This window comes from Mustela lutreola, chromosome 2 (genome assembly GCF_030435805.1).
Source record: "Mustela lutreola isolate mMusLut2 chromosome 2, mMusLut2.pri, whole genome shotgun sequence".
Lineage (NCBI taxonomy): Eukaryota > Metazoa > Chordata > Mammalia > Carnivora > Mustelidae > Mustela > Mustela lutreola.
In genome coordinates, this window is record NC_081291.1 from 185,464,350 (window position 1) to 185,478,990 (window position 14,641).

At 39.2% G+C, this 14,641-nt stretch overlaps 1 protein-coding gene across 6 annotated transcripts in view; it reads left to right on the plus strand.

The window, feature by feature from the left end:
* Positions 1-1,426: 1,426 nt before the first annotated feature.
* VGLL3 (vestigial like family member 3) overlaps positions 1,427-14,641 on the plus strand; it is a 48,944-nt gene continuing 35,729 nt past the window's right edge. For 2 of the 6 annotated variants that reach the window (XR_009351166.1, XM_059164438.1), the window contains exon 1: positions 1,427-2,119. Coding sequence is in view for 4 of the 6 variants with exons in the window: in XM_059164438.1 (XP_059020421.1) it covers positions 1,994-2,119 (126 nt within the window). In the remaining 2 variants the exon portion in view is untranslated. The remainder of the gene's footprint in view (positions 2,120-14,641) is intronic. The other 4 variants (XR_009351165.1, XM_059164436.1, XM_059164437.1 and 1 more) reach the window with 3 other exon arrangements.

A 14,641-nucleotide genomic window follows, 5' to 3' on the forward strand; every position in this document is an offset into this window, starting at 1 on the left:
CAATATATTAATACTGTACATCTCTGATATAGTATATGAGTCTGCTAGGCTGTGATAAAAAACCACAAGACTGGGTGCCCTGAACAACAGATATTTACTTTCTGACGTCTTTGGAGGCTAAAATTCCAATATGGGGCTCCTGGGTGGCTCAGTTCGTCTGCCTTAGGCTCTGGTCATGATCCTGGGGTCCTGGGATTGAGCCCCACATGGGGCTCCCTGCTCAGTGGGAAGCCTGCCTCTCCCTCTCCCCCTACTTGTGTGTGCTCTCTCTTTCTCTCTCTCCTGTACACTCTCTCTCTCTGTCAAGGGAATGAATAAAATCTAAAAAAAAAAAAAAAAAAAATCCAACTATCAAGCTGCCCTCAAGATTAGTTTCTAGTGAGAAGTCTCTTCCTGGCTTGTAGACTGCACCTTCTTACTGGCTGTCCCAAAGCCTTTCCTCTGTGCCAGGGCAGACAGGGATCGCTAGTGTGACGACTTCTATAAGTTTACCAGTCCTAGATTAGGACCCCACTGTTAGGACCTCACTTAATCTGAACTCCCTTCTGATATGCTTTGTCTCCAAATACAGTCACATTGGGGGTCAGACTACAACATATGTATCTGGGGGGGAGGGAAACACAGTTCAATCCATGACAACATCAGTACATAGGACATTCAGCTTGTCTTTTTCTCAATGGATAGTCTCTGTGAAAACAAACTGTTCTGTGTCATAAAAGGATACTTAAATAGAAGGGGAGAGATACACTTGTTAAAGTTCAAAGAGTTAACTTATTTATAAGTTAATTACAATTCTTTTCTACTTCACCTGATTTTATCAAAATAGTTATATTCCCACAAAGAGATTTTTTGTTTTTGTTTTTGTTTTTGTTTTTAATTTTGGAGAGGATTATAAGCCACTTGCAAGTAGATAAAACTTTAATAGCTGAATGAGTTTAATCAGTTATTACTCTATGGAAAGCAGGCAGGAAGAGCCAGAAAAGGTTGACGTCCCACAAAAATTGCATACCATGAAGGTGTAAACTTAAAGCGAGATCACTTGTAGAAAACTGTGTTGCATTCTTGGCGTGTGCGCGTTCATAATAAAGTTAACTTTCACTTACGGTTATATTTAACGCAGGGGCTAATCCCAGTTTATTTTGCGCCTGTTCTGTTTAACCTCTTTGTACACTTGGCCTTGGTTTAGCGCTGGCCTATGCGTTGGTGTTCCCCACTAAAAGCTCCTTGGGGTTGCGAAGCCCTTGCCCTGACAGCCAGGTGACACAGGGCGGAAAGAAAGCCTGAGCTCTGAGGACACGGAGCCTCTCGCATACCGTTCCCCTCCCACCATCATCCCACCGCCGGGAGGCGGAGAGGGCTTCAAACTTCGCTCCAATCCGCAGCCGGCCCTCCCCGGGGTCCCCCGCTGGGCGACCCGCCCGCCGCGGACCGAGTTGGAGGAACTTTGCACAGCTCCGCGCCAGAGCCTGGAGCGGCGAAGTGTTCCCCCTCCTCTCCAGCGCCCCCCTCCCTCTGCCCCCGCCTCCCGGTCCTCGCCCAGGCGCGAGCTCTGGTGATAGGACGAGCCCCGGGCGTGCATTGTGTATATGCAAACCAGAGCCCCGGCTCCCCAGGGCTGCCCAACCCGGCCGGGGCTGCGGCGGCGGCTGGCGCTGCAGTGGGCGCTGCTGTCCTCGCCCGAGCCGGGCACTGTCATGCCCCCGCCGCGCGGCGGGCCCCTGCGTCCCGGAGCCGCTATATAAGCGCAGGGAAGGGGACAATCGGAGGGGCTGAAGATGAAGGTGCCCGCGCATGGGCCCCCACTGATTGCCAACCCCTCCCGAGCCCGCGCCCCGCGCGGAGCCCGCGGCCGCCGAGGACCCGCCTTCGCCGCAGTAGCAGCTGGAGCAGCGACAGAGGAGGCAGCTGCGGCGGTGGCGGTGGCGGCGGCGCCCGTCGCCCGAGCGCGCAGAGCGGCGGCGGCAGCTCGGGGGCCGCCGCTGCCCCGGCTGCCATGAGTTGTGCGGAGGTGATGTATCACCCCCAGCCGTATGGAGCGCCCCAGTATCTGCCCAACCCTGTGGCAGCTGCAACCTGCCCCACAGCCTACTACCACCCGGCGCCCCAACCTGGCCAGCAGGTGAGTCACCGACCGGGCAGCCCGCCGGGGGCGGGGGCGGGGGCGAGGGGCACCGAGAGTATCTGTCTGGGACTCGGGCGACGTCCCGCCGGGACGGGTGGCGCGGAGGATGCTCTGGGACCTGGGGGAGCGCCGTTGAGCTGAACGGAGGAAAGGCTTCGGGAAGGGACCAGCAGCCTGGTGGACGGGTGGGGATTCGATGTGAGGCACTACCTGGCTTCATTGAGCTGGTGTCACTGGAGCTCAGAGCTGCTCCGCATAGCCACCTTAGCTCTTTGGGCTCAGTTCTTTGAAACCCACCAAGGGCATCTGTCTTAGGAGTATGTGAGTAAACTTACTTTAAATCAAATATTTTCTTTTCTTTGGAAAGGTGAAATGTTTTCAGGGTTTTCTTGATTAAGAGGATAAAATTGTGTCACCGACATAGGGGAGGCTACCTGGGTAGTGAGCTCATGGAATGACCTTTCTGGAACTTTAATGGAACAGAAATCTAATGTAATTCTGTCAAATGTTACTAGAACTTCTCTGTAGAGTCCGACTTCTTATGACTGTGTCTGGGAGGGCAGGAATTGATCCCAAACTTCCTCATTCATTTTTTAATTCCATCAAAGCGCAGAGATGTTATAGTTCAGCCTAGTAGAAGTGTGTCCCCACTCAAGAGGTAACCTTGGATCACTGGATGTTGGGTCTTCACCATGCTGAGAGTGACGGAGAATGCTGTGGATTAAAAGGGTTCTGGAAGCAGGGAGATGATATAGTTCTTTTAGAAGAGAGAGTAGGGTGTGGGGAATTTGGCACTAGGTACCCCTAGACATTCCTCTGTGGACACCAACAGAATGTGTTTCAAACCTCAGTTAGTGCTATAGAGAACACATATGTGAGTATGTGGCACTAGCTTGTACTGAAGTAGGGTCTTCAGACTCTGGGAATTCGGGAATTAGGGTTGATTTGGTGAAATTTTTAAAAATACAATTTATGCACTCCGAGGTGGAGACACTTACCATGGAACCAGATGTGCTTCGGAAATTACCATTCACAGAATTTTTTTTTAAATTTCTTAGGAACCATATGTTTTATTATGGTCTTAAGGGTTTGGCTCTTTATTAAAATTTACATAATTAATTTTGATTTCTGTATTCCTTTTACTTGTTTCTTTGCTAGATTTGTAAGGCTACTCTTTGGAAAGAAATCATAACTTCAGTTTAGAATTTAAGGACTGTAAAATTCAGCTGATTCTGGAGCAGGGAACATGCCCCAGAGTTATTTGCTAAACAATATAAGCTTAACCGGACCAAGTAGGGCAAAAGAGGAAGGAACCCCATTTTATTGCTACCATTTTTTTTTTTTTTTAATATTCAGCAGCCTTAGCATTTGAAAGCAAGATTACTTTTAGGAAAGAGAATGGAAAAACATTTTATAATTTGTGGTCGAAGATAAATTTAAACATTTTGGTAATTCTGTTTGCTTTTCTTTTATTTTAAACATAAAAGATGTTTGCTTTTAAACATAAAAGATGTTAAGTAATAGAGAAAAACCATTTAGGTACAAATTAGGCAAGTGAGGCAAAGAGATGCTGGTATCATTTTTATGTGTTTTATAAACAGTCAGTCCCAGATGAACCATCCTATTTCCTCCCTACCCTTCCTTCATCTCAGGGACTTAGAGGCTCTCAGTTGTCAATTGGAATGTAGACAAGCAACAGACTCAAAATTACTAAGCATACAGAACAGTATTTTTCCCCTTAAAAGATAACTTGAACTATGTAAGTTATGAATAGGGTTTCGTTCTATAGAATTGTGAAAATAATTCCATTAACATATGAATCCGTGGTGGAGGTTAGGGATTATAATACTCTTGAACTAGAAAATAAAATTCACATCGGAAAAATTCTAAGTTACTATTCATAAAATTCAGTTTTCAGTGAGAAAAACTCCAGTACACCAACTTTTGTAACAGTGCTACAACTCGAGCCCCAGATATCAGTCTTTTGCTGAGACCATCAACTGACTGAAGAATGAACTTTCTTTTTCACCTGAATCGTCCACATTGATAAGTTTGCGCATATTAGTAAATGTCAACTTTACTAGACTTTAGGGTTCTGTAGGTATCCTTCAAATAGATAATTGGCTGAGATGACTTTAAGAACTTAGCTGAGAGGTGTGCTTGGAAATTATCTTGTTACTTTTACAAAAATGGCTTGTTAAAGGATACTTTTTCTGTTGTTAAGTAAGGAAATGGACTCTAACTGGCTAGTGAAATAAAGAGACTTGATAGTGTAACTACTGTTCTTTTACTGTCAGGAGTTTATTTTGATGACCTATATTTTCTATTGGAAAAAAGAGTAAATCAGGAAATTCTTATCAGGCTGACAACATTTTTAGACTATGTGGTGCGTGGGTGAAGTGGGACTAATATTGACTTGGCCCTAATGCAGTCATCCGAGAATACATATTTTGGTTGTTTTTGCATTCCATAAGGTTTTATCATTATTATCCTTGAAGATTGTTTTCTCCATCCATGGGAAGTGACCCCTAATAGCATCTTGCCTGGGAGACAAAAATAAAGGCTACCACTCCTACAGCATTTGAAAACTTGATTTGCTGAGCAGAAAAAAGAAAAGCAGAAAAAGTGATAGAGTTATAAAGAAAGTTTCATGGTCACTAATAAAATGTTAAAAAAGAAAGCATTTCAGGTTTGTGTTCCTTCTGTAATCCGTTGTAGTGGTGTATCTTTGAGCTTATTTTTTCCCCTTGAATCCATATAGCTCAGAAGTCCTTGTAAGTTAGTATAGCATAATGGTTTATTTTTTTTCAAATATTTTATTTATTCATTTGAGACAGAGAGAGAGAGTGTGTGTAGGAACAGTGGGGAGAGGCAGTGGGGGAAGCAGACTCCCTGCTGAGCAGAGAGCCTGACGCTGGGCTCCATCACAGGACCTAGAGATCATGACCTGAGCTGAAGGCAGACGCTTAACCATCTGAGCCACCCAGGCGCCCTATAATGGTCTATTATGATGGATTTTATCCACAGGTGTGTTTTTTCTCTTCATGTATGATCATATAGCTGATAATTATTTTTGAAGTAATAGAATATCATTCTCCAGGCGTGTGTACTCTGCTTTACCCTTAAAAGCACAGATACGCACTTGAAATTTTAAGTTCAGATTTTTTTTCATCAAGTATATTATGCATTGTAGGTAGTATAGGTTGGTGTCTTAAAAAGCTAGTGAACTACATATATCTCAGGCGGCACTGTAATGCATTACTCAGGCATACAGTAGACTACATGAATCAAAATAATTTGTAAATATGTCTGCAGAGTAAGTTTTATAGTCCCTGACATTAATTCCTAGAAGTTGCATGACTATGAGTAAATCTTACAGTGTGTTTTATCCAGACAGGGTTTGCTAAGAGATGCTAAGCTTTGTGGTCCTCATGCCCACCATCTCTTTAACATCTCCACAAGAGAACTCTTGACTCAGTCTCTCAGCCCCTGCTCCGGAGGCATGATGACACTGCAGAACGTGTCCAGAAAGGAATGTGCTTGCATTCTAACAGTGACAGTAGGAACTAAGAGAAACAAATTTCCAAATATGTGTCAGGAAAAATTGAGGGAAATGATATGAAATCATAGATTCCCTTCATACCCGGGGGACTTCTCATCTTAAATGTAGACAGCCTGTTATTGTCTAAATCTGCCCCCCCCATTTACTCATTTTGTCAACATTAGAAAGATACGTAAAGCTTTCAGAATCCTGTAGTTTGTTCATGAGGTGGTGAAAGCAGAAAAAAAGATCGCCAGTTTTCTAATTGTGCATAGGGGTTTTTAACAATTATGCTCCAGGCTTCATATAAGTTATAGCGTATTTACTCTGTCCACAGCTGTGTGAATCTGCTTGCATGCTTTCACTTAAAAGAATTAAATGCTCCTAGGAGGCAGAACTCCAGTTATAAGTTTGTAAGGAGTGCCCCGCTCCCCAAACTATTTCTCTGGACTTTGATACCTTGGTTAGGTCATAAAACACATACACACACACACGTAGTCAGAAGACACCCTGAAAAAACATACTACACCCTTCCTTTTGCAAAAGGGAAAAATGGATACTCACATGGCTGAACCACCTAGCCAAAGATTTCAGAGTTAATTGGTGAGAAAATTAAGACCACCAGATGCCATGCTCCCCAATCTAGCATCTTTCTACCATGCCATACAGTCTTCCAAGCTTTTTTATTTTTTAATATTTTGCAATTGCACAATAGGCTTATTTTTGTCTTTAGTGCTCCAAATCAACTTTTTGATAAAGAAGATTAATATGCAGTAGATTCTTTGGCCTTGGAGCTTGAAATTCTTTCCAAGTCCTTGGTAGTGTATTTTTTTAGTTTAGCCATTCCAAAGTCCTTTTGAAAGCATTTATATTATGCTAATGACTTTTGCTATCCATTCTGCATCCTTTGTTGATGAGGCAGAATATCCACTTAGCAAATGAACATTCATTTATTTTAAAATAATCTTCAGGAAGTGGTATTAACAGTCAGCTTTAAGTGCTTCATATGTTACTGTTATTTAACCTAAGTTTAGATTCATTAAACGGAAAGAATACAGTTATATCCTAAATAGTCTCAATATACAGCCAACTTATTTAAGGTGGAGGATCCAATTTTTTTGCAACTGTAAGCAAGGACTTAAGTGGACTTATAAGAATTCATACAGGACTTCATTGAGAAAGAACAACCCCCATAATTCCACACTACACAACTTAACTTGACTGCAGAAACTTAGAAGCTTAAAGTACCCAGAGTTTTATGCTCCCAATAACTTTGCAGCCAGAAAATTCAAAGCTGGAAAAAAAAAATTAAACTTTAAAATGACTAAACTAACTGTTGTCTCTGGCAGTCAACCAGAAGAGAGATTACAATAACGATAGAAAGAGAAGGCTTGGAATCCGTACAATCATGCATAGTGGAGATATGTTTAGCAGAAAACCAAATGCCAGGATAAGGTGACAACTCTTTGGAAAGGAAGGGTATTTTGGGCAAATGTAAGGAAGGCCTAATTCACCTTGCACTTTATAAAGTCTCCCATCTCATGAAATTGGGCATGGCAGGGACATGTGCCACAGCAAAGGAGATGAGGGTGTTCAGAGGGAAGAAGCTTGCCCTCGTGCACAGTGACTCTTGGGGCTGTTGCAGCAAAGATGCTGAGCTGATCCCTTTGGATAGTGTATGTATTTCTGTCTTGTATCCTTCTGTGCAAAGGGAATGTTCAACGAGACTAAAAATATTATGCTCAGGATACTCAGGGCAGATCCTAAAGCAAACTTGTGTATTAGACTTTCTGTCTATCATTCTAAAACTTGGGTGCTGAAGTTGGATCCCATTCCCATAGACCCTACTTCCAGCTAGCATTAAAACACACACACACACACATACACACACACACCCCACAAAGAATCCCAAACTAATTAATCCAGTAATAGATAACAATTTAAGGTATTATCTCCAGAAAAATATTTTCATTCTTCATTCAGGAAACAAAAGCTTTCTGATACTTGAATTTCAGGTTCTGGCAGACACAGTGAAGGAAATAATTGTGGGCAAAACTCTGCCCCGAATCTTTCAAAAAGCACCTCTTTAAGCAGCTGGTTTTCTGCTTTAACTATTCATTTAGGAAGACCCAACACTGCCCTGAACCAATAGACCCAAACATCTGCTGCTAAAAACAAGTAGTCGTATATGCCATATTTATAGATATCTCAGTGGATACCAGATTTATGCCAATAATTTAGAAGTGTGGTCTGAACTGGGGTAACCAAACTATTTTTCATTTGTCTTGTGTTTTAGTAGAGAGGATACAAAGAAAAGAAAGGAAGAATGACCTAAAGTAAACAGGTGTCCTTTTCTCTTAGAACTCTAATGTGGTAGTATGCCAAAACACTTGTCCTTGGCGGATGGAGCGAGGGGCGGGGCAGTTGTGGGATGTATCCTTTCTTCTTACTGTGAAGATAGATAAAGGAGATACCAAAGCTAATTCTTGGGAATTGGGCTAAATGACCCATGTCTAGGAATGAATTAGTCTTCAATGGTCTGTACGGTATTTTTGGCTGGTGTCCTGCAAAATCAGAAGAGGCAGCCAATGTAAGAAACAAAATTAAGTGTGAATTTGTCTAGGGCTCTAGCATGTTGCTTATTAGGATAGAGAGTTGGACGAGACCTCTGAGATAATCGAGTCTCAAAACTCCTCATTTTCAGAGGAAGAAGCTGGAGGCCAGACGGTTTGGTGACTGACCCAGACTCACGGACTCATTTTGGTCAAATCCTCCTTTCTATTCTCGCTCTCTTTCTCTTGCGGTTCCTTCCCATTTGGACTTCTTTGGAAACAAGGAAACAATTAATAATTGACCTAATGTTACCTTCTTACGTTTCTTATTTAAAAATTTTAAAATATTAGCTACTTGGAGAAATTGGGCAATTAGCCTTATGGATAAACTGTGAGGTTCTCTCTATTTACCACTGCCCTTACAATGCTCTTCCAACTAACTATGAGCAGCTTGAGTTTAATGATAGGCTATGACTTTCATCTTTGTGATGAATCCATGTCTTTGCACAATTACTGATAGAGAAGAGGAATTAATTGGTGATTTAATGAATAACAGATGAATTTTTAAAGATGAAGTCATACCCTATGTCTAGTAATAGGATGATAAAGACGTATCAGAAAATCCCATATTGGAAACTTGTTTCATTCAAAGTAGTCAGTTTGAGAGAGAACACATACCCTTGTGATGTGATCATAGCTTAAAATATTTTGGGAATGCAAATTTTGAAATTCTGTCTAAGTATGTGGCACATTATTTTGGAACATCCTCGAAACTGGAAACTTTTCATCCTTGGAAGGGATGAGTTTGATTTTTGATAATGACCAGAATCATTGAGACTCAAGTATGCTCAAAAATAGCTGGTCGAGTTAATAATATTTTTGGTTTGTTACTCCCAACTCTTAAGAAAAATGAAAACAAAACAAAATAAACAAACAAACACAGAATCTAGAGTTATGACTGTGTCTCACAAAATTGGCTCTGCTCACATTTCCAAAATAGGATTTCCAGAAAAATGGTGGGCAATAACATTATGTATCTGAGTTGCCAAGGGTACAATACCTTTTTTGGATAGAGACTTCAGTTTTATGTGGGTGTATATCTATTTTGAAGAGCACTGCATGATTTAATAGCTGTAACTCTGTTATATGTTTACATCTCTATTTTTTTTTTAATGTTATAAGTAACTTCGACTCTCCTTAGTTATGAGATGCATCTGATACCCTGCTGATTGTGGGCTTCTGTTTATTCGACTAACCTAAATATATAGACACTCATTTCCTTTAGTCTATTTTCTTGGTTCATGTTTTGTAGTCAGACAGAAATAGGTTCTAATCCTGTCTCTGCCATTTATTAGTTCTATGATCCCAGCCAAGGAAATCAGTTTTTACATTTGTAAATTGGAAACAATTATTTGGACAAAATATTTGTGTGCTTGTGTTTGAGAGAGGGAAGCAAAATATGATATGTGAAAGGTCTGTGGCATAGCTCTTCATCACGACCCACCCTTCCTGAACTTGATTCCTCCTCCTCTTCCAAACAGGCTAAGGATCAAAATTTCAAGTCTCTCTGATATATTTTTAACAATCTGTTACCGAGTAAATTCAGAAAAATATAATCAAGGAGCAGTCAGTTGCTTTTATGGACTTTACAATTTGAAGCATAGGGAATTTGAAACATTTATTTCAGCCTAGCGGTCCTTTCTTAGAGGCAATGACCATGTTTTTTGAACATAAAAGAATCATTGCATTTAGAGAAGAGAGCCAGTAGAAATCGGGAAAAGAAAGAAAAAGAAAAAAGAACGAAAGAAAAAAAAAAAGGACAAAGCTGTTTCCAAATATCCAATGATTCATTAAAATACTTTTGTTTTTTTAGGAAAAGAAGTTTCCACATATGCACAGTAATCATTTGGCATTTTGTAAGCTTAAGCCTTGGGGAGTTAGTGGTATTTGGCTCCTGACATGGAAGTCTCTCTTGTCAGACAAAATCCTTTCCCCTGCACATTCCTGTGAGAGTTTGTTCCTGTCGTGCCTTGTGGCAGGCTGTGAGGGGGCTCGGTATGGTCTGCATTGCCCAGGCCTACTCCTTCCTACATTGCTTTAACCTCTTCTCCTGAGTTAGTTTTCACGTTGTGGCTGCTAACTCAGTCATTGTTTCACCTAAGGCAGGGTCATTTTGCCTGGGGGAAAATTGTCATTACTCTGAAATGGGGATGAGCTAGTTCATGTGCACTAAATAAACCAATTTGTAGGTGTTGAAGTCCCTTTTGATGACGTCTTTGTTTTGGTTAACAATTCTTCAGAGCCTTGTAAGAAAAGCATGAACATTTCTGAGACTTGGGTATTTTTTAGGAAGTATTGTGCATCTTGAGGAAAAAATACAACATTAACTAGATTGCCTTTTGACCTCAATTCAGGAAATCTAGATTCTGATGATTTGAGATTTATCCTCAACATTTTGAATGTTATATATTATTCTCAAGAAAGAATGTAACACCAGGCAAGTTTCATGCTAAGAAGCAAATACCAAGTGAATACAGAATATGGCAAAAGTGCACATGGATAATTCACTTAATTCAAAATAGGCAAGGAATTGATTTATTGTCACCAAAGCACAGATATCGGAAAGTAGCTAGCTAAGGCTTAAGGGTCTATGGAGGAGATATTAAGACAGTATGATTGTCAGCATATGAGTCAGTTACTGTTTAAATTCTGTTCCTGTTTTCTTTGTACTCACACTTAATATTTTTTAAATGTATGCAAATTGTTCAACATCATTAGTCATTAGGGAAATGCAAATCAAAACCACAGTGAAATACCACTTCATACTCACTAGGGTGACTATAGCTGTAATAATAATTTTTTCAAAATCCAGAAAATAACAAGTGTTATTTTTCTACCAAGGGATGTGGACAGATTGGACCCCAAGTACATTGCTGGTGGCAATCTAAAGTGGTTCAGCTGCTGTGGAAACAGTTTGGCGGGTCCCTAATAAGTTAAGTGTAGGGTTACCATATGACCCAACTATCATACATACTTACCCAAGAGAATTGAAAAGAGGTGTGCAACCAAATACGTGTATACTCATAAGAGCACTATCTGCAGTAGGCAGTAGGTAGATATGACTCAAATATCCATTCGTGGATACATGGATAAACAAATTATGCTATATGCATGTAATGGAATACTACTCAGCTATAAAAAGAATGAAGTACTAGTTCAGTGTGAATGAACCTTGGAGACATTATGCTGAGAGAAAGAACCTAGAAGCAAAAAAGTCATATATGTATGATTCAGTTTTTATGAAATAGCCAAGATAGATTAATTCCTATAGACAGAATGCGGATCGGTGGTTATTGTGGACTGGTGGGGTGGAGTCAGAAAATAGGAAGTTAATATTACATAGGTACAGAATTCCCCTTTGGGTTGATGAAATGTTTTGGAGTAGGGAGAGCTGGTGGTTATACAGCATTCTCAATGTGCTGAATGCCACAGAATCATTGACTTTCAAAAAGGTCAATTTTATGTGAATTACACCTCAAAGAAAAAAAAATTTAAAAAAATTGGGATATCTATCAGGAGAGCAAACTGAAAAAAGAAATACAGTACCAAGGGTAGAGAGGGATATGGAACAACAGGAACTCTCATAAACGGGCTGTCCGTGTGTAGGTTGGTGAAAATTACTTGAGAAAACCAGCAATATCTGTTAGGGCTGAACCACATCCGTACTTTCCCTTTGGCCCAGCAATCTTCCTTTCAGTATATACCCCAAAGAAATACAGACGTATGTTTATTAAAAGACATACTCAGATGTTCATAGGGGTACTATTTGTAATAGCCCAAATCTGGAAACTAGCCAAATGCCTGTGAGTGGTAGGGCAGATAAATGGATTACTACACAGCAATGAGGATGCGCAGTCGATGACTACATGCGACAATATGCAGGAATCTCATGAACACAATATAGAGTGAAAGAAGCCAGAAACAAAGGGTACATGCTGTATGAGTCCATTTATATCAAGTACAAAAGACAGTTTTGGCAAATCACATTGATAGAAGTCTGGATAGTGGTGGCGGTTCAGGAGGTAGTGTCTTGAAGGAAGCAGTGCCTTCTGGGGGTACTGATGACGTTCTAGTTCTTGATCTGTTGCTCGTTTCATTGATGCACTCAGTTTACGAAATGTATAAACTATACATTTATGATATGTAGCCTTTTCTGTTTATATTGTTCTTCAATAAAAACATTAAAAAGTATGCAGATTCATTGCATTCTAGGAAGGTTTCAGGCCATTTGAGTACTTTAGAATTCTTATTTTAACCAGTGGTATTGATGGTGAAGCTAATCGTGTGTTCACATGTGTGTGTGTGCTTATGCGTGAGTGTGTGTGTGTGTGTTAAATGTAAGTATTTAAGTTGGTTCACTATAATTTGTAAAATCAACTAACCTTTATCAGAAAAAAGTACTAGAGAATGATAGATAATGCCTTATATCCGGCCTATTGGTAGGTGTATCATAGGCTGTATTTTATTTGATAGTCTCCAAGCAAATGTATTTACTTAATAGAAGACCTGTCTTAAAGAGCTGGGAGAGGAAAAAAAAAAAAACATATCTTATATCCATTCAAAAAATTGTATTTAAATAGAGTCAATACGTATATTTTAACAAAATCATTGGTGTTTGCCTATCAAAAGAAATAAGGTATCATTATATATTTATGTAAATGCGTATGTATATATACAGACATATATTACATGTATATGAAATGTAAGGGATATAGGGAATAAATGCAACCATAAACAGAAGAATAACTTTTAGAAAATAGACTCATAAAAGATATTTTGATACAATGGCAGTTCACTTTTTGTTCACTTTTCCCCATTTCATATTGAATTTTTCATATGCAAATTTTAGATTAATTTATTTGTGTACAACCATTCAACACTTGGTCAAAAAAGTGTAACGTGAAATTTTACAACATTTAGAAAATTGTGTAATCTTAAATAAATTGAAAATCTATAGATTAAATTCAACTGCCATTAATTAATAAATTAAAATATTTTATTACTGCTATTACTGGTCATAATACTATGCTATCTTTATATCAGGATTTGTAGTTGTAAATCTTTTCCATATTTATAAAACTTTAATTTTATTTCATCTAAGAATTATTTGCTAATTGGGATAAAATAAAACATTGCCTTTCTTTGCATAATTAGCACAGCCCAGGCTCCTTCCTTTAAAGAATAAATGTTAAAATTGAACAAATGAAACAATTAGATTCAAAACCTGACTCTCAAAAACCAATGCTGAACTAGACATTAACAGGAAAAAAAGCTCAGTTTCAGGGATAGTAATGAATACCAGTGGACATTGAAGTCACTCCCTCTAGATCAGTTTAAGCTCCTTTCATATATAAAAACAGTGCTGCTTTTTCATATTCCAGAGTACTTGGCAGAGAGTGTGTGTATATGCTTACTGGCATAACTTCAGATAAATACACAGGCACACAGAGAAATTGTAGTGTGATTCGACTAATAAATTGTAATATTTGTTTATTTTTTAATGGAATTTAAAGTCAGCAGTAATTTTAGAGGCCATTTGGTTCAACCCCCTTATTTTATACATAATCTTTGTTACCGTGGTGTTTTTGCTCTTGAAGTTAAACATAAACATGTTCAAACCTGTGCGACACAGATTGTAGGAAATATAACCACACTGTCGTTACAACCGGCTATTCATCAACAAGGCATGTTCCCTCACAGGAATGAATTATCTATTCATCAACAAACGATAACCACATTGACACAGATTTTAAATATAAAGTAATGCATGTATTTATAAATAACAGCTCCTACATAATAACCAACAGCTCATAACATGCCTGAACATTTCAGGGCCCACCTCCCTCAAGAACAACAACATATTCATTGCTAGGGGGAAAGGGCTCAATTTATTGAATGATGCATTTATAATTTTGGGGCTATAGATTTTTGAAGCTAGTAATTCCATTAGAAACACGAATCTGGGTTACATGTTTTGATAACATTTGCAGAACTATGTGCTTACGGAGTATTCTAGAATGATTTATTTTTTCGACTCACATTCATTTTCCAGCATGCATTTTTTTCTGGAATAAAAATAGTATAACAAAGAAACAGGTTTTGCAGGTATACAAATGATAGAGAACTCATTTCATCATTAGGATAGTAAGTTTTATAACCTTTAGCATTATCTTCTGTATATAATTCACGTTGAAGTTGTTACTTATAAAAATCATATGTACTCAATGAAAAACATTTGGAAATACTGAAAAGTAGGAATAACAACTAGAGACCTTACTAGCCAGAAAATGATAACATACCATTTTGGTGACTTTTTCTTCCCTGCGCTAGATCCCCCTCCCCTGTCCTTATAAACACATATAAGTA